Source organism: Rhinoderma darwinii, chromosome 1 (assembly GCF_050947455.1).
Source record: "Rhinoderma darwinii isolate aRhiDar2 chromosome 1, aRhiDar2.hap1, whole genome shotgun sequence".
NCBI classification, from domain to species: Eukaryota; Metazoa; Chordata; class Amphibia; order Anura; family Rhinodermatidae; genus Rhinoderma; species Rhinoderma darwinii.
In genome coordinates, this window is record NC_134687.1 from 74,854,310 (window position 1) to 74,874,062 (window position 19,753).

The window sequence follows — 19,753 nt, forward strand, 5'->3', positions numbered from 1 at the left end:
TGAACACGGATGCTAAACTTTTCGCCAAAGTGTAGGCGGGAAGGTTGGCTAAAGTAATCTCTACTGTAATACATAGTGATCAGCAGGGATTTATTTCTGGTAGAACGGTCAACCAGTGTGTTCGTCGGGTATTTGGGAATATTCAAGTTACACCAGGAGAGACACCCCGCTCCATTCTGTCTCTCGATGCTGTTAAAGCATTTGACAGAGTGGAGTGAGGCTATTTATGGGCAGTCATGAGAAAGCAAGGTTTTGGAGAATCTTTTATAGGAATGGTTAAATTATTATATAATGGTCCTAGAGCAAACATTAACATAAATGGTGAGAACTCAGAATTTTTCAATTTAAGTAGGGGCACAAGACAGGGTTGTCCTCTTTCTCCCCTACTTTTTGCATTAGCAATGGAACCTCTCGCCTGTTTGATCAGAGAGGATGGAAATATTGTGGGTTTTGGAGCTAGGGGGGGGGAAGAGGATAAAATTATCTTATATGCTGACGACCTTTTATTTTTTTTGACGAACCCTGAAGAAAAATTGGATTATGTTATATCTATTATTCAAAGATTTGGATTCTATTCTGGTCTAAAGATCAATTGGGAAAAATCCATATTAATGCCACTAGATAAAAGCGATTTAGTACTACAAACAAAAATTCGAATCATATATCCAGGAGAAAGCTTTAGATATTTGGGTATAGAAATTTCAAATAATATAAAATAATTTTTGGATTATAATTTGCTCCCCTTTATAAACGAAATGGAAAAAAAAAATAAGAATATGGAACGAATTGCCAATATCAAAAGCCGATAAAATTGTCTTGATTAAAACAGTTCTAATCCCCAAACTTTTATGTGTTTTTGGGGTTACCCCGGTGTGGATACAAGATAAATATTTTAAGAAAATCATAACTATCTTAAATAACCTGATTTGGGGAAGGAAGAGAGTTCGGATTAAGCTAGACTACTTATGCCCTTCAAGAGAACAAGGAGGACTAGCATTTCCAGATATTAGAGTATATTACTTAGCAGCGCAATTACAATACATACAAGAATGGGATAAGGCCGAGTTCTTACAATGGTTGATCACTAACATTAAAGGCCGCTTTTCAGATATTTATGAGGTGTTAGAATCTGGTCAATTAAAATCTGGAGTTATGGAAAACGTATTGACAGCACAACTCCTGCATGAATGCTGGAATAGTTTAAGAAATATGACTGGTCGAAATGGTTTTTTATCCTTTTCCCCGTTATGGCACAATCTTAATATAGAAGAATGTAAGGCTATCCAAGAGTTACCATTGTTAAAACTTAGAGGGATTAGATATGTACTAGATATAATGGAAGAAGGAAAAATCAAAACATGGGAAAAATTATCAGTTGATTTTGACTTGACGGAGAAGGAAACATTCTCCTATATTCAATTAAAGCATGCATTTGATTAATTTAAAGATGGCAATCCTCTCAATAAAGACCATATGGATGACTTTTACAAAAAACTGCGAAAATACAAATGTGAAAAAAAACCTCTCTCCAGGTTGTATAAATCCCTGATGGAAATAAAGTCAAGGAAAATAAAATTTAATTGTGTTATAAAATGGGAGAAGGAATTGAATAACGATTGTGTTCTTGATTGGAACATAATATTTCAAAATATTTGTAAAGTATCGATAAGCCTGAACCATCAGCTTATTCAGTTTAATTTGATACATAGGCTTTACTATACGCCAGCCCTTTTGAGTAAGTTCTCTATTAATAAAGCTTCTAACTGCCCCAGATGTGGTGCAGCGGAAGCAAACTATTTGCACATGTTATGGAATTGTATTAAGATTGCCGATTACTGGGATAGAATTTTTAAAAACATTTTGGAAAAAATAGACCCAGATATAGTGTTTCAACCTCAACTGGTATTGCTGGGGGATGACTCCGAATTAAATATTTCTAAGGAAAAAAAATGTGGATTAATAAAACTATTATTTATTGCAAAATTACTAATAGTTAGAAAGTGGATATCTAGCTCCCCACCGGAGTTTAATGCTTGGGTAAATAATGTGAAAATTATAATGAAATATGAGAAAATCTATAATCAAGGCAAACACTGTAAAACCTATTGGGGGGAGTGGTAAGAATTTTTGTTCTTTTTGTTTTTTTTTCTTTTACCAAGATCGGTCTTGAGAGGGTGGGGGGTGGGAGTAGGGGGAAAATGTAAAAATATGTGTATAATTGTATTTTCTTCCTTACTTGTATGGAATTTTATATTGTATTGAATTGTATTGAATAAAAAAAAAAAAAAAAAAAAGGATCACAAAGAAAGACAACTGATGCAGCGTGCCTAGCCACGCCTCTAACCCCACCCAATCCCCGCCCATACATACCCAGGTCAGCCCACACAGTATCATGCTCCCATAGTGCCTCCCACACATTATAATGCCAAATAGCTGCCCCCACACAGTATAATGCCCTTTAGCTGCCACCATACAGTATAATGACCCCATAGCTGTCACCATACAGAATAATTCCCTCATAGATGGACCCATACAGTATAAAGCCAACACAGATGCTTCCATACAGTATAATCCCCACACAGATGCCCCATGCAGTATAATGCCCAAACAATTCCCCCATACAGCATAATGCCCCATAGCTGCCCCCATGCAGCATAATGTCCCCATAGCTGCCCCATACAGTATAATGCCCGATACAGTATAATGCCCCCATAACTGCCCCACACAGTATAATGCCCCATAGCTGCCCCCCAAACAGCATAATGCTCTCCATAGCTGCCCCCATACAGCTTAATGCCCCCAAAGCTACCCCCATACAGTATAAAGCCCCCATAGCTGCCCTGATACAGTATAATGCCCCCAAAGCTGCCCCTAGTGCCAGTGCCCACATATAAAGTGCCAGTGCCCTTGTAGATAGTGCCACAGTGCCCATGTAGATAGTGCCCCTACATAGTGCCCCAGTGTCCATGTTGATAGTGTCAAACTCCCCTTGAAGATAGCGTTAACCCCCTGTAGATAGTGCCATTTGGACAGTGACCTCAGGGGTTTCCTCTAGGAGCGGAATCCCCGGTCCGATCATTGGCAACTGGGATTCCACTCAATTAGTAGCCACTGACGTCACTGTCCATATATATATATATATATATAGAGAGAGAGAGAGAGAGGCTGCCACAGGCCCGCGGCATGAGGGGACCCGTGCTGCCCGCCGTCATGGGCCCCCCCCATGCCCAGTGGCCCCACTAGCAGCTGTTATGGCTGCTACAGTGGTTGCAATGCCACATTCAATAGTATCTGCGGCCTTACTATTAAACGCTATCGCAGAGCAGGGAGGTATCTCCCCGCTCCGCCATTTCCTACGCTATGACATATATATGGACAGTGATGTAAGGGGCTTCCCCAGAGACGGAGACCCGTAGCAGAGCCTTTACTAGCGCTCTGCCCGGGACTTCAGCTCTGCTCCGGACATCACTATCCAAATATGGAAAGTGAAGTTAGGAGCAAAGCAGGAGTCCTATGCAGTATGCTAGTATGCTCTGCCCGGGACAATGGTTCTGGGGTTGCCGCTGACAACACTGTCCATATATGGACAGTGACGTTAGGGGCTTCTCCTGAAGCGGAATCCCCAGCCAGAGTGTCGGCAGTGCTCTGGCTGGGGATTCCACTCCTAGAGGGAGCCCCAAAGGTACTACCTACAGGGAGGGGGACTGTGTGGCATTACCAGGGAGGGGGGCTGTGTGGCACTATCAGGGAGGGGGACTGTGTGGCACTACCAGGGGGAGGGGCTGTGTGGCACTACCAGGAAGGCGGGCTGTGTTGCACTACCGGGGAGGGGGGTCTGTGTAGCACTACCTGAGACGGGGTGCTGTGTGGCACTACCTGGGAGGGGGGCTGTGTGGCACTATCAGGGAGGGTAGCTTTGTGGCAATACCAGGAAGGGGGAATGTGTGGCACTACCTAGGGGGGCGCTGTGTGGCACTACCTGGGAGGGGGCTGTGTCGCACTATCTACAGAGGCCGAATTCATGGAGCTACAAACTGGGGGCCTAACTTCTATATGGGGGCATAAACAGGGCCTAATGCCTATATGAGGGCACAAAGTGACATTCTCTGCCATTTTAATGCCGCCATGAGTTCCCCCGCCACGGTGCCTACTAAGTCTGTGTCGCCCAAGGGCCCACATAAACCTGGAGCCAGCCCAGATTTGTGACCACCTTAACTGAAATCTGCAAATCTATGGTACAGTGTACTCAGAGTTTGGGGGGGGGGATGCTACACTTTGTGAACTGCCTGGGGCCCATGGTACTCTTAATCCGCCACTGGGAGTATGCAACTAGTGTAGTTTCCTTTACATAATTTAGTTCTCCACTTTCAAACCATAAGGGTTTTATGGGTTTTAATTTTAAAACGCCCTCCAAAAAAATTAAAATAATGCATCTTGTCACCAAGCAATTACGGGGTGCTAATGGGTTGTCATGGTAGCCAGGGGCTTAACAAAGCCTATATATGTGATTCTTTTAGGCCCTGCAAAAAAAAAGTTAAATATAAAAAAAGTTCAAGAAAGTTTGCTGAAAAAAATATATGGATGGTTGAACTTGATGGACATATGTCTTTTTTCAACTGTACTAACTATGTAAATATTTAAATATGTAACTATGTTTAAATGCATTATTTCACACAGAGGCATCCAGTAAAAAAAAAAGCATACCAAGCAATTTGCAATTTTAGACAATGGGACCCAATGGACGACATATGCCACTGTATACCTATACAGTGGCACATGTCAGAGTCTTTCTTCGGAAATATTCTCGGCATCGGCGTATACCACCGAGGGAAGGCTCGGACGTGATGTGAACTGATCCTAAGTGGTGCGACACGGAGCGGCATCAAATAAATATTAACGCACAGTGCCCTAATATTTACCTGATTGTCTAGGGCAGTAAAGGGGTTCATGTCAGAATCCCTGGTGGTTTAGGTCAGCAAAGAGGTTAATGTCACAATCCCTGGGGGTCTTGGACAATGGAATGTTCATTTTAGGTTCCCTGGTGGTCTAAGGCAGTGTAGGGGTTCATTTCAGGATCCCTGGCGAAGGGCAGTGAAGGGATAATATTTCATATTAGGGGTCCAGTGCTTTAATCCCCTGTCCAGGTTCCAGCTTGTCCTGGCTGTTGCAGGAAGCGGAACATTGATTATTTAGCTTCCTGTTCTCTCCCTGCACTGATCATAGGAGGGCATAGAGATGATGTGGCAGCTGTACTACTGCATATTTACCATGCCCTCTCTGTGATCAGTCAGAGAGTATCAGGAGCGCTCTGCCCAATCACTAATCACCAAGCTCAGGAAGTCTGCGCAGGAACAGACTTTCCCTAAATGGGGAGAGCTTCTAGGATGCACAGCCATGCTGACATGCAGCTTAAAGGGGACAGTGAGAAAAAAAAAAAATAATTTTTAATTAAAAAAAATTTGTTATTGTTGTAATTGTAACAATCCGTACAATAAAGTTAACATGTTAATAATTACAGCACAACACTACCATATGTGCTCTACAGTGCCCCTATTAGACTGACAATGCCAGCTGGTGTCAGGATGAATAGGAAACATAGAGTAGAGTCTGACTGGTGGCCTGCACCACCGCGACAATTTTATATAGATGATTTCCTGTATCTTACAAGAGATGCAGAGCTTGTGGATGATCTGAAGGATTTCTCAGAGAAACCTATAAAGAAGAGATATCAGGTATGCAGACTTCTGGAAAGCAGAGCAATAGTTTTCAAATGGCGTCAAAGTCCTATTTAATGCTCCATCTGAGTCCCGGGAAGAGTGCTAGTATCGGCTCTGCTCCGGGACTCTGTGGAATTCCCTGACATCGCTGTCCATATATGGACAGTGTTGTCAGGGTCTTCCCCAGAGCGGAGTCCCGGGCAGGGTGCAAGTATCGGCTCTGCTCCGGGACTCTGTGGAATCTTCTGACATCCCTGTCCACATATGGACAGCGACATCTGAGGCTTCCCCAGAGCTGGAGTCCCGGGCAGAGCGCTAGTATAGGCTCTGCTCTGGGACGCTGGGGAAGCCTCTGACATCGCTGTCCATGCATCGACAGTGATGTCAGGGGCTTCCCCAGAGCAGGAGTCCCAGTGATGTCAGGAGCACAGCTGGAGTCCCAGGAAGAGCCTACTAGCGCTCTGCACGGGACTCCAGCTCTGGGATTTCTCCTGACATCCATGTCCATATATGGACAGTGATGTAAGGAGCAGAGCTGGAATCCCAGGTACAGTGCTAGAAGCTGCTCTGCTCCGGGACTCCAGCTCTGGGCAAGCCCCTGACATCACTGTCCGTATATGGACACTGATATCAGTGGTTTCCCCAGAGTTCCGGCTCAGAGCCTATACTAGTGCTCTGCTCCGGGACACCGGCTCTGGGGTTGCCCCTGATATCACATTCCGGTCCAGGAGGATCCCCTGACGTCACTGTGTATGGACAGTGACGTTAGGGGCTCCAACAGCAGAGGAATCCCCAGCCAAAGCGTCGGCAACACTCTGGCTGGGTTATTCCACTACTATCTACTTGGGGTGTGTGTGGCATTATCTGCAAAGGGCACTGTGGCAGCGTCTGCGGAGGGCACTGTGGCAGCATCTACGGAGAGCACTGTGGCAGCATCTATGGGGGGCACGGTGGCAGCATCTATGGAGGGCGCTTTGGCAGTATCTATTGGGGGCACTACGGCAGCATCTACAGAGGGCACTGTGGTAGCATCTACAGAGGGCACTGTGGCATTATCTACAAGTGGGTGTGTGGCAGTATCTACAGAGGACACTGTGGCATTATCTAGGGGTGTGTTGCATTATCTACAGAGGGCACTGTGGCAATACCTACAGAGGGCACTGTGGCAATACCTACAGAGGGCACTGTGGCAGTATCTACAGAGGGCACTGTGGCATTATCTACAGAGGGCACTGTGGCATTATCTACAGAGGGCACTGTGGCATTATCTACGGAGGGCACTGCGGCATTATCTACAGAGGGCACTGCGGCAGTATCTACAGAGGGCACTGCGGCAGTATCTACAGAGGGCACTGCGGCATTATCTACAGAGGGCACTGTGGCATTATCTACAGAGGACTCTGTTGCACTATCTAAAAAGGGGCTGCCCAATCTTGACATGTGTGTCTGCCAAACACTGCCAACTGAGCCGCCGGACTGCATTTAGCGACACTTAAACCGGAAAACTGGATTGTTGAAATAAGCACGTGGAAAATTCTCTCAAATTTTAAACCTAGCGGTATTATTATAGTAGTGTAGTATTATTATTAGAGTAATATCGTGTTAAAGTAGTTCAAATAACTAATTGATTGACAATAATTTTGTAAATTTGAAAGTAATGCGGCTCGTCAACTTCCCATTTTTTCTATATGTGGCCCACTTACCCGGCCGAGTTTGAGACCACTCTGCTACACACACATAAGGGATCATCTAGAGTTTTCTCTCTTCCAATATATCGGTCTTCTAGTATATGTTGAGTTTTAGAAAACCAGTGTAATTTTTCCTCCCATATTAGTCTCTCCCTCTGCACACAGTCTTTCATATTTCTATAAACCTTTAGAGTGGGGAGAGTAGTGACACGGCACACTGAGACACCATGTATCTTTTGGGAGCTCTGTACCCCGAAGGTCAAGAATTTCTGCACAAGCTGATTTCTGTGGATGGATCTATTGGGGCCTACAAAAATATGTTCGCATTGTGCTTTATTTCTTGCCCCCGGTATTCTATGTACATGAAGGAAGTGTAAAAGTCATGATCCTGTTTGTGTTAATCATGACCTCCGCAAACTACTTCTTGTATACGCTGATTCTCCACATGCTTCACCGGGTTCGGCCGAACCCGTTTTGACCGAACCCGGTCAAAAATATTATACAAATCGGCAGCCACTTGTCTCTATCAATCACTGATAGAGAAAAGAGGCTGCTGATTAAAAATAAAATACCCGGTCGTTGTCTTGGTGACGAGTCCCTCTTCTTCCTCCAGTCCGACCTTCTTTTCTGATGCGGCAGCCTGTGATTGGCTGCAGCGGTCACATGGGCTGTAACGTTATCCAGGAATGTCGGGCCGGATGTCGAGAGGGACGCGTCACCAAGGCAACGGCCGGGAGACCGGACTGGAGGAAGCAGAAAGTTCTCGGTAAGTATGAACGAGTTTTTTTTTTTTACAGGTTACTCTATATTCTGATCGGAATTCACTGTCCAGGGTGCTGAAACAGTTACTGCCGATCAGTTAACTCTTTCAGCACCCTGGACAGTGACTATTTACTGACGTCGCCTAGCAACGCTGCCGTAATGACGGGTGCACACATGTAGCCACCCGTCATTACGGGGCCTCATGCACACGACCGTAAAAACACCCGTTATTACGGGTCGTAATTACGACCCGAAATAGCGGGCCCATAGACTTCTGTTAGCCACGGGTACCTTCCCGTTTTCTCACGGGAAGGTGCCCGTGCCGTTAAAAAGATAGAACATGTTCTATTTTTTTATTTTACGGGCCGTGCTCTTATACTTTATAATGGGAGCACGGCTCGGAAAAACGACCGGCTGCCCGTGGCCGGCCGTGCTCATCTCCTGAAATACTCTGTGCTGCCTTAAACTCTGTGGACAGGTCAGGATCCTGTTTCTTTTAAATGCTGCTGGGGAACCCGCTCGATCCACTATATAAGGTTGCGCTACAGTGCAGCATTTAAAAGAAACAGGATCCTGACCTGTCCACAGAGTTTAAGGCAGCACAGAGTATTTCAGGAGATGAGCGTGCAGATTCAGTGCTGCTGTGAACTCTGCTCTTACCATTACGTAGCTCTCAGTCTGTTACCTCTCCTCCACTCCTGTCCTCAATAACACCTTCACATGATTGGCAAGTCACCACGTAATGGTAAGAGCATAGTTCACAGCAGCACAGAGTATTTCAGGAGATGAGCGTGCGGATCTTGTGTGGGGTGGTGACTTGCCAATCATGTGAAGGTGTTATTGAGGACAGGAGTGGAGGAGAGGTGACAGACTGAGAGCTACGTAATGGTAAGAGCAGAGTTCACAGCAGCACAGAATCTGCACACTTCTCTCCTGAAATACTCTGTTCTGCTGTGAACTCTGCTCTTACCATTACGTAGCTCAGTCTGTTACCTCTCCTCCACTCCTGTCCTCAATACCACCTTCACATGATTGGCAAGTCACCACCCCGCACAAGATCCGCACGCTCATCTCCTGAAATACTCTGTGCTGCTGTGAACTCTGCTCTTACCATTACGTGGTGACTTGCCAATCATGTGAAGGTGTTATTGAGGACAGGAGTGGAGGAGAGGTAACAGACTGAGAGCTACGTAATGTTAAGAGCAGAGTTCACAGCAGCACTGAATCTGCACGCTCATCTCCTGAAATACTCTGTGCTGCCTTAAACTCTGTGGACAGGTCAGGATCCTGTTTCTTTTAAATGCTGCACTGTAGCGCAACCTTATATAGTGGATCGAGCGGGTTCCCCAGCAGCATTTAAAAGAAACAGGATCCTGACCTGTCCACAGAGTTTAAGGCAGCACAGAGTATTTCAGGAGAGGAGCGTGTGATTGGCTGCAGAGGCCGCTGCAGCCTGTGATTGGCTGCAGAGGCCGCTGCAGCCTGTGATTGGCTGCAGAGGCGGTCACGTGGGATGAAGCGTCATCCCTGGAGGCCACCCTTCTGACGTCATCCTGACATGCGTGACCGCCACTACAGCCTGTGATTGGCTGCAGCAGCGACATGGATGAAACATCATCGCTGGAGGCCGGACAGGAGGAATGTAAGTATGAATGTATTTATTTTTATTTTTTATTACATTAAAATTGTATTTTCCGCGCGCCGAGCATGTACTGTCAAGGTTGCTGAAAGAGTTAGTGCAGCCCATTAACTCTTTCAGCACCCTGGACAGTGCCATGCTCGGTGCACGGAAATTACAGGTTCGGTCAGAACTAGTTCGGTCCGAAACAAACTTTTTCGTGAAATTCGGCGAACTAGCCGAACCAAACCTTTTCATAAGTTCGCTCATCTCTACTCACCACAAATGAGTGGAAGCACAACCTACACTAGAAACACCACAAGTCAGCAAATCCCCCCTCCTTGCCCAAACAGCATACTGATGACTAGCTCAATGGCCTCTGTACATACATTGACTGTGATACCCAGGGAAAGAACCAACTGGATGGCACAATTTCACCTGTAGCGCTCCCCTTTACCACAACTTCGGTTAGGGTAAAGGTACTAGCTAAGGACTTAGGTGCCTCTAGCTGGTTCAGTGGTTGAATGTCTGAATAACAGGATGGAATCAGGCACTAAGGAGACACTTGTAATTACGTTTAGATGTACCAGGTAGGATGTACAGCAGATAAGAATTCTAGCATGGTCAAGCAGTCCAGAAGTAGTTCACTGAAGTCAGACGTATAGAGAGATGCAGTACCAGGGATGAAGTATTTTGTACATACTACGCAGTACAGAAGTGGGTAGTTCAGGAGAGTAGTCAGACAAGCAAACATTGTGCAAATGAGATATAGCAGAACTGTACAGTGGGGACAAAGCAGGAGTCAAATACAAATAGTAATACCCTGGAATGCACAAACCTGGCTATGGAATTAACCTAAAAACCGGCACTGAAGCCTCTGTTTTACGGTTTCAAATTTCACACTTAGTCTTCTGATTGGCCAGACAGCCATGCTGTCTGCACATGCACTGTCCGGTATCCAGGGTACACAGATGGCGCTGAAATGTGAGCATGTGATTATGTAACAACAGGCAAGTCTGAGAAACACTTTCTGCCCTACAGAGGGCTACATAACAGTATTATTTGTATCCATTTTTTATGTTAAATTACTAAAATCTAATAAAAATGTATCACATTAAAAGAAACTTTGAAAAAAGAAGTGCTTAGAGATGAAGGATTTACTTCTAAAATAATTGAATTTGGTCCGAATCTATCAAAAGTTTTGGATTCAGCGAAATCCGAAACTTTTAGGGTTTGCAGTGCACAAATCGGGAAAATGGAGATAAAAAAATTACAATACTCACCTAGTCTCCCGTAGCAATGTGTTCCTGTCGGCAGTTGTGGGATCCGGCTGGTTGTCCCCAGTTCTCCCAAACCGGTTGTTTGTGGAACCAGGGAGTAACGGGAGCCAGACCCGGTCCCCCTGCACTCAATTGTATCCACGTCCTTAGGACAAGGATACAATTCAGCAGTTTACTTACCGCTGGCGAGGTAAGGGAACTATTATTTTCCTGCCCCGCCATTCAGCGATTTACCTATGATGTTATTACTGGTCAGAGGACACCAGGCCTGCATCGCTAGAGGAGAGCATGGGAACGGGGACAGTTAGTAAGTAATGTTTATTTTTTTAATGGGCAGTGTAAGTGGCATTATCTACAGTGGGTTGTATGTGGGGAACTATCTACAGGGGGCATGGTGTAAAATCCCATCCCTATCACATAGCGATTATGTTCTGTCGCGTTAATAGTCACCGTGCACCTGTTCCTGCCCTACCAGGAAAATCATTTTAGTATTGGAAACTGCAGGGCTGGGCAAGAGGGGTTTGGTGGGTTATGCTGTCCCACCCAATATAGACTTTACTTGCTGGAAATAATTGCATACATAACAATCCCATGATAGGGGGAAGGTTCTGCAGGAATTGTAGACATTTACTAAAAATGTCACAAATTGATCACACTCATGCAACATATAAACAAGTCCCCAGTTACCGCATTTAGTTGCCGTCTACAATTTATACAGTTTTGTGTAAATGTCAGAAAATATTTTAGGCATTTATCACACAGTGACCTTAATGTTTTTGTCTTGGGTGGACACAGACAGCAGAGGGCCCCTGTGTGAGAGCAGTATATGGGCCCCTGTGTGAGAGACGTATATGGGCCCCTGTGTGAGAGCAGTATATGGGCCCCATAGAGCACCCAATTATTGCCTCTAAAAATCCACGAGTAATTGTGAGCTATAGACATAAGCAGCAGCTTCCTACTAAGGTGGCAATAGGCCAGATTACTATATAGTCATCTTTAACCCCCTTAAAACTACAAATAAGTATGGATTATTCACTGTTATATGATATTTACTCAAAAACCCTTTTTTATGTGTAGCTGTATGATCTTTTTAGGGGAGAGGAGAGTAATTTTTGAGGGATACATAAAAATATGAATATTTAAACTGTGGCCAAAATGGCACAAATTTGTGAAAGTACAAATGTATCAATAGTGTCGTAAGATGAATGAATTTAGAAGGCAGTGAAATGGTACAAATTTGTCAAAAGGGTTCATGTAATAAATATGGCACAAAGGCCTGTCAGACGCTTTTCTCTTCCTTACGCCACCTCCTGGCCGCTGTACTCTTATCTATTTCTCCTTGTCTTGACACTTTCCAAGGTAGATATAAAAAGTGTTAAACACACATAATAAACTACTGAATTTGGCTTAATAGTTTTTTTTAACATTTTTACTCAAGCTGATATGAATATTTTTAGAAAGCCTGGAATACTTCTATAATATGGAAAAACTGAGCCACTACAGTACATGTATTGGTGAGGACATATGTAGTGACGTCTGCATGATGCCAAAAAAACAAAAAAATAGCTCAAAATTTATCCTGCTGCATGGCACGCTATTGGATATAGAAAAATTTAGTATTCTAAATGAGCATAAATGAGAACACACACCTCAGGCTGGAGCAGGTAAACACAGATGTAGTCCAAAGTACCTATAAAGCAACAACTATAACGTGTACTCCACCGCTCTAACATCCTGTGTCATCACAAGACCATCCGGTCTCCTCAGATAACAGTTGTTGTGGTCAGGACTCTACCATCCATGAGTAGGCGTCCACCTGCACAGGTGTTGTTCTGTGGGATTCTGCTGGGACTTCTAGTTCCACACGATCTCCGCTCCCAAAGAGATCTAATAAGACCTTCTGAGAGATCAATTGTATATAAAGCAACACTGCAGAATAGTTGTTTTAAATTAGAAAGGTTTTAATCATACTCAAAAGGTGAAAAAATATAAAACAAGTGCATCTAAACAGAAGTAGAAGACCCAGGGTTTCGTCCTTTACGGCTTCATCCGTAGCATGCGTGACGAGTCAAATTCACTCCTATTTAAGTAGCCGCTCGGCAGGATACAAATCAAATATATTACAAATATTTGTAAAACGAATCACTTATTGCGGTCTGGATGGGGGGGGGGGGGGAGAGCAACAAATCCCAGGCTACTTTTTGTTAACCATTAGGGCACGTTCAGACATAGCAGAATTTTTCCGCTGCAAATGTTGGTGCAGATTTGGGGCAATTACGCAGCGAATCTGCACCAACATTTGCATATTTGACAGGTAATTCAGACGTTGCAGATATCACAGCGGACTTGCCACAGATTTCAGTTTTTTCATTGCAAAGGCTAAAATACGCTGTGAAATTCCGCTTCTTCTCCGCAACATAATGAGCATGCTGCGGAGGGAATATTCTGCTCCACAGCCTAATTTCCGCACATTTATTTTCTGCAACATCTGAACTAACCTTCCTAAAAATGTATAGAAACAAATGTAAAAAACGGCTGCTTCAGAATTCCACTGCAGACTGTTCGCAGTGGAATTCAACAGCAATTTCGCCACGTGTGAATGTGCCCTTACCGTTCATTCTCTAGTAGTAAAATAAACAGGCCCAGGCTGTACTGACCTGGAGATGGCCGTAGTATACAGTTAAACAGTTAAAAAAGCAATGTTATGCTTCTAAATATCTTTTCTAAATGTTTGTAGGATACTAAGGAAAGAGAAGATAGTAAATAGTAAAGCTGGGGAAAGACTCGCTATATAAAAAAGTTAAACAAATAATCTATAATGTGACTGTAATCAAGAAAAAGTTGATTAATAGGAAAAAATATTTTGGAAATAAAAGAATTTATAGTAGACACTAATGTTTGAATAACATGTAGAATGAAATAACAAAACTGACACGTTACTAACACATTCGTTAGGTATCCTGTAGAAATGTAAAGAGATATATAAGCTCCACACATTATCTCTACAGCTTCATGTCATATAGTATTATAAGAAACATACAGTAAAAGAGATTCATGTCCCTTTAAATATGTTCCTGTTTCTCTCACCATGGTAACTGCACTAAACGAAGGCCAATAGGATTGCTGGATTTGAATTTGAAACAGAAAAATATTCAGTTGTCTTCAGTCTGTTATATCTCAGCTGAGAGTGAAGACGGACGACTGCGACTACTGCGATTTCTCAGGTAAGATCACGGAATATAATATAGATGACGGCTGACTTATCTCATCACACATATTCATACATGTTATTACCATTTCATAATAACAGATTCTCCAAAATATTCATTATTTACCCTAAAACCTGACATGATAAGATAAAATGTTTGTGGGTGAAGCTGCGGCTGTTACTCAATGACTTCTCCACTTGCCACATCTTGTATTTGGATGGATGTTGTGTTAGAAGTTTTGTGTAGTTGCAGTAGTGCTGCCGTTCTCCATCTCACCTCCATCACTGGTGAGAATCAGGGGTGTAGCTATGGTGGGTGTGGAGGGGGCAGTCACACCCGGGGCCGGAGGACGCCCAATGTTCCCTCTGAGGGCCTCGTATGGAGACACCAGTATTATAAATGGCACATGGCAGGTGAGGGGCCGTTACAGATTTTGCACTGGGGCCCAGGCGCTGATTCATTGGGACACTTTGGAGCTGAAGAACATTGGCGGCTTGGGTAGCACATTGTATTCAGTAAAGAGTGCAGCATACAGGTTACCTTTTCACTTAATGGTTTCTCTATATGTTGACTGTTTTATAGGATTTGGTAGACATTTAGTTGGAGTGACGACTGCACCGGAGACGATGTGGACCGGCCATTCAGCCAGCGTTGGATCAGGTATAATTCTTTACACTGGGATGACTGACCATTCTCTGTACTGTATGTTGTCAGATTGGTCTCTACTGCTTTGCTGGTAACAGGTGACCCCAAGCTCAGATCCATATTAAGGGGCGATTATGGATTCAGGAAATTAAGGTCATTCTTGTATAATGAAAAGTTATACAAGTTTCCAATAAACTTTCTTTAACAATTCCTGTGAGGATACAGGCACAACTTCAGAGGCTGCTGTGATTATAATAAAAAGGAATAATCCAAAGTAAAACTCCCCAAGTGGTCCAAAATAATCAAATTAAGTTTAATAAAGTAAATGTTAAATTAAAAAAACCTTGTCTGAAGTCCCGGCATTGCTTCTGTTTCCTCCATCTATTGATGATTTGGCTGTGTATTTATAACACTGGTTTTGTGACGGTTTCTGTCCATTTATGATTGATCCCATTATCTGGTTGTATTCTTTTCAGCTTATATGAGCATCACCCCAGAGGAAAAGCTAAGAAGACTGGCCTATTGTATCAAGCTTCTGCCTTCACCCCTCTACAGGATGGAAGTTAGTGGGAATATTGGCTATTTTTCTGCCTTTATGAAAGATTTGTTGGAAGTTACATCCGTATAGAAGGGTTTCTGAGAATGTCTGAATACACAAGTAACTTAATCTATTGTCTTATTAGCGTCTCATGCCGATCAACCCAGAAGCCCAGAAACTATTTCTAATACAAGAGGAAGAACAGCCTAGACCTTCGATGGAGAAAACAGAGCGGCAAGAAAGATCTCTGATGATGAAAGAACTGTGCAAAGACCTGGAAGAAGAAAAGGAAAGCACTGAAGAAAAGAACAAGACAAGAAGAGAGAAGATGCAGAGAGTGAAGACAATCAACATCAAGAACATCACAAGAAGAAGCAGGATAAGGCAGAGTACCATCCGCCAGTACGTGGACCACCACAAGAGAGGAAAGACGAACATCTTATGGACGATCCTGCTGAAACCTCTCTGCTGCTGATATAATATTAATATTAAAAGTATAAAAGTATAAATTAGAATAATATGAATAATTAGTTGCAATAGTATATATGATATAGTGTAATAGTAATATTAGTCATAAAAAAGATAACAATCTAGTAATAAAATTATAATATTAATAAGATACTAGCAGTAATTAGATAAATATGATTATATAAATAATAATTAATTCGATACATGTTAATAAAAGTAGGGTGTTTGAGCCAGGGTCGTAGGACTGATCGCCTTTTCTCGGGGTCAAGAAGGAATTTTCCCCCTGTGACACAAATTGGCTGAAAGTGTCCAGGGTTTTTCGCCTTCTTCTGGATCAACAGTATAGGCATAGGGACATCATAATATAGTATAATAGTAAAAATAGTATTATAATAGTGGTATTAATAATAGTTGAAATGGTAGAATAGTAATAGTCTAATAATATTAGTAACAAAAGGAAAAAAAAATTGTAATTCAATTAATAATAATTGTAGTAGTAATTAAATTAGTGTTGTAATATTAGTTAGATAACTGTTAATAAGATAAATAGGTTTGATCCAGGGTTTGACTGATCGCCTTTTCCCGGGATCAAGAAGGAATTTTCCCCTGTGTCACAAATTGGCTGAAAGTGTCCAGGGGTTTTGCCTTCTTCTGGATCAACAACTTTAGGTATGGGGATCTAATTCATATTAATAGTAGCATAATAATAAGAATAGGCATGACAGTGATAATAATGGTAATAATGTTAAGAAGTAAAATTAGTACTAGTAAAAATAAAAGACAGTAATAATAACAGTAGCAGTAGTAATAATAAGGATAATAGTAATAATACCATTAGTTGTAATATAATAATAATAATAATAATGATAAGGATAAGCGTAATAATAGTATTAGTAGTAGGGTTTGATCCAGGGTTTGACTGATCGCCTTTTCTGGGGGTCAAGAAGGAATTTTCCCCCTGTGACATAGATTGGCTGAAAATGTCCAGGGGTTTTCGCCTTCTTCTGGATCAACATCTTTAGGGATAGGGACCTCATAAATAGTAATAGTATAATAGTAATATTATAAATAGGGCTGTAGGGTAAAACTAGTGATAATTGTAGGTATTAATAATAAATTATAAATTGTAACTAGAACTTTTGTGTCGTCTGATTTTTTAGAAGAAAAACATTTACATTTGCAAACATTCATATACTGTATGTGTTCCCAATGGTTCCATGACTGCAGGACTTATCCTCTCCTCGCACGGAAAATATTGTTTGAGATCTTTTTTGAATCGTGACAAGGGATATGCCTTTCAAATCCTCTTATCAGCATATAATAGGATGAAAAACTTTACACAACATGACTGTCTAGATCAGGGGTCTTAAGCACGCGGCCCGAGGGCCGCATGCGCCCCCTGGGGCTGTCATCTGCGGTTATCTGCGGTCCGTGGGACACAGAGCCGCTAGTGCAGGCTCTGCTCCGGGACTCTGTGGAATCTTCTGACATCGCTGTCCACATATGGAGGCTTCACCGGAGCCGGAGTCCCGTGCAGAGTGCTAGTATAGGCTCTGCTCCGGGACTCTGTGGAATTCCCTGACATCGCTGTCCATATATGGACAGTGTTGCCAGGGTCTTCCCCAGAGCGGAGTCCCGGGCAGAGCGCTAGTATAGGCTTTGCTCCGGAACTCTGTGGAATCCCCTGACATCGCTGTCCACATATGGACAGTGTTGTCAGGGTGTTCCCCAGTGCGGAGTCCCGGGCTGACCACTAGTATAGGCTCTGCTCCGAGACTCTGGGCAAGCCTCTGACATCTCTGTCCATACATCGACAGTGATGCTAGGGGCTTCCCCAGAGCAGGAGTCCCAGTGATGTCAGGAGCACAGCTGGAGTCCCAGGAAGAGCCTACTAGCGCTCTGACTGGGACTCCAGCTCTGGGGTTGCCCCTGACATCCATGGCCATATATGGACAGTGATGTCAGGAGCAGAGCTGGAATCCCAGGTAGAGTGCTAGAAGCGGCTCTGCTCGGGGACTCCAGCTCTGGACAAGCCCCTGACATCACTGTCCATATATGGACAGTGATGTCAGTGGCTTCCCCAGAGTTCTGGCGCAGAGCCTATACTAGTGCTCTGCTCTGGGACACCAGCTCTGGGGTTGCCCCTGATATCACATTCTGGTCCAGGAGGATCCCCTGACCTCACTGTGTATGGACAGTGACGTCAGAGGCTCCAACAGCATAGGAATCCCCAGCCAAAGCGTTGGCAACACTCTGGCTGGGGATTCCAAGAGGGAGCCCCAATAAAGCTATCTACTTGGGGTGTGTGTATGGCATTATCTGCAGAGGGCACTATGGCAGCGTCTTCAGAGGGCACTGTGGCAGCATCTGCAGAGGGCACTGTGGCAGCGTCTGCAGAGTGTACTGTGGCAGATTCTGCGGAGGGCACTGTGGCAGCATCTACGGAGGGCAATGTGGCAGCATCTATGGGGGGCACTGTGGCAGCATCTATGGAGGGCACTGTGGCAGCATCTACGGAGGGCACTGTGGCAGCATCTACAGAGAGCACTGTGGCATTATCTACAAGTGGGTATGTGGCAGTATCTACAAAGGACACTGTGGCATTATCTAGGGGTGTGTTGCATTATCTACAGAGGGCACTGTGGCATTATCTATAGAGGGCACTGTGGCAGTATCTACAGAGGGCACTGTGGCATTATCTACAGAGAGCACTATGGCATTATCTACAGAGGGCACTGTGGCATTATCTACAGAGTGCACTGTGACATTATCTACAGAGGGCACTGTGGCATTATCTACAGAGGGCACTGTGGCATTATCTACTGAGGGCACTGTGACAGTATCTATAGAGAGCATTGTGGCAGTATCTACAGAGGGTACTGTGGCATTATTTACAGAGGACTCTGTTGCACTATCTAAAAAGGGGCTGCCCAATCTTGACATGTGTGTCTGTCAAACGCTGCCAACTGCGCCGTTGGACTGTATTTAGCGACACTTAAACTGGAAAACTGGATTGTTGAAAAAAGCACTTGGAGAATTCTCTCAAATTTTAAACCTAGCGGTATTATTATAGTAATGTAGTATTATTGTTAATATAGTAATATAGTGTTATAGTAGTTAAAATAACTATTTGATTAACAATAATTTTGTATTCAAATTTGAAAGTAATGCGGCCCGTCAACTTCCCATTTTTTCTATATGCGGCCCACTTACCCGGCAGAGTTTGAGACCCCTGGTTTAGACTATCCTTAAAGGGAACATGTAACCAGCATTTTAGCTATCACGTCAGCAATACCTTGTGAAGGTGGGCGAAAAATCATTGTTATCTAACCTATAAATATGTTCTAAGTAAGCTCTGTACCTTTAGTATTCCGTTTTTCAGCGGTCCCGAGCCGTATGCAAATGAGCAGAAAAGAGTCAAATCTTCACTCGAAAAGAGTCAGATTTTCATTCAGTTTCAGAGTTGACTCCGCCTCCTTCATTTTGATTGACAGCTTCTCTCACTCCACCGCACATGAAATCCCGCGCTTGTGCATTGAGACACTAAAGCAGCAGAAGCAGGGAAGGGAAGTGAAGCATGCATGCGCGATATTTGGAACGAGATTTCGGCATTTAGGGCTGGACAGGCGGCGGCGGTGGGTGTGGTTAAGATCCTGCGTCATAGAGTAAAAATAAATTACCATAGAAGGCGCGAAAAGTTTAAACAACAATATTTAGGCCAAGAGGAGGACTTCAGGAGAGAAGAGCACAGTAACGAACTTTGGACAGCTGCGGCCATTGAGGGGTCAGTCGATTTTAACAGCTAAGATGTTGATGTCAGGATCCCTT

General features: G+C 43.6%; 1 protein-coding gene across 1 annotated transcript; it reads left to right on the plus strand.

Moving 5' to 3' along the window:
* Window positions 1–5,582: 5,582 nt before the first annotated feature.
* LOC142651110 (uncharacterized) lies at window positions 5,583–15,971 on the plus strand. Its single transcript, XM_075826005.1, has 5 exons — window positions 5,583–5,732; window positions 14,232–14,289; window positions 14,857–14,934; window positions 15,396–15,481; window positions 15,603–15,971. Exons 1-5 carry the CDS (start codon window positions 5,583–5,585, stop codon window positions 15,930–15,932), a joined length of 702 nt encoding a protein of 233 aa, XP_075682120.1. The 3' UTR covers window positions 15,933–15,971.
* Window positions 15,972–19,753: the final 3,782 nt, after the last annotated feature.

Excerpts from the sequence above, each read along its gene's own strand:
- LOC142651110 (XM_075826005.1), top strand. The coding sequence starts at position 5,583 with ATGAATAGGAAACATAGAGTAGAGTCTGACTGGTGGCCTGCACCACCG. Across the intron at positions 14,290-14,856 it reads CGACTACTGCGATTTCTCAG|GATTTGGTAGACATTTAGTT; the intron begins GTAAGATCACGG and ends ACTGTTTTATAG. Across the intron at positions 14,935-15,395 it reads TTCAGCCAGCGTTGGATCAG|CTTATATGAGCATCACCCCA; the intron begins GTATAATTCTTT and ends TATTCTTTTCAG.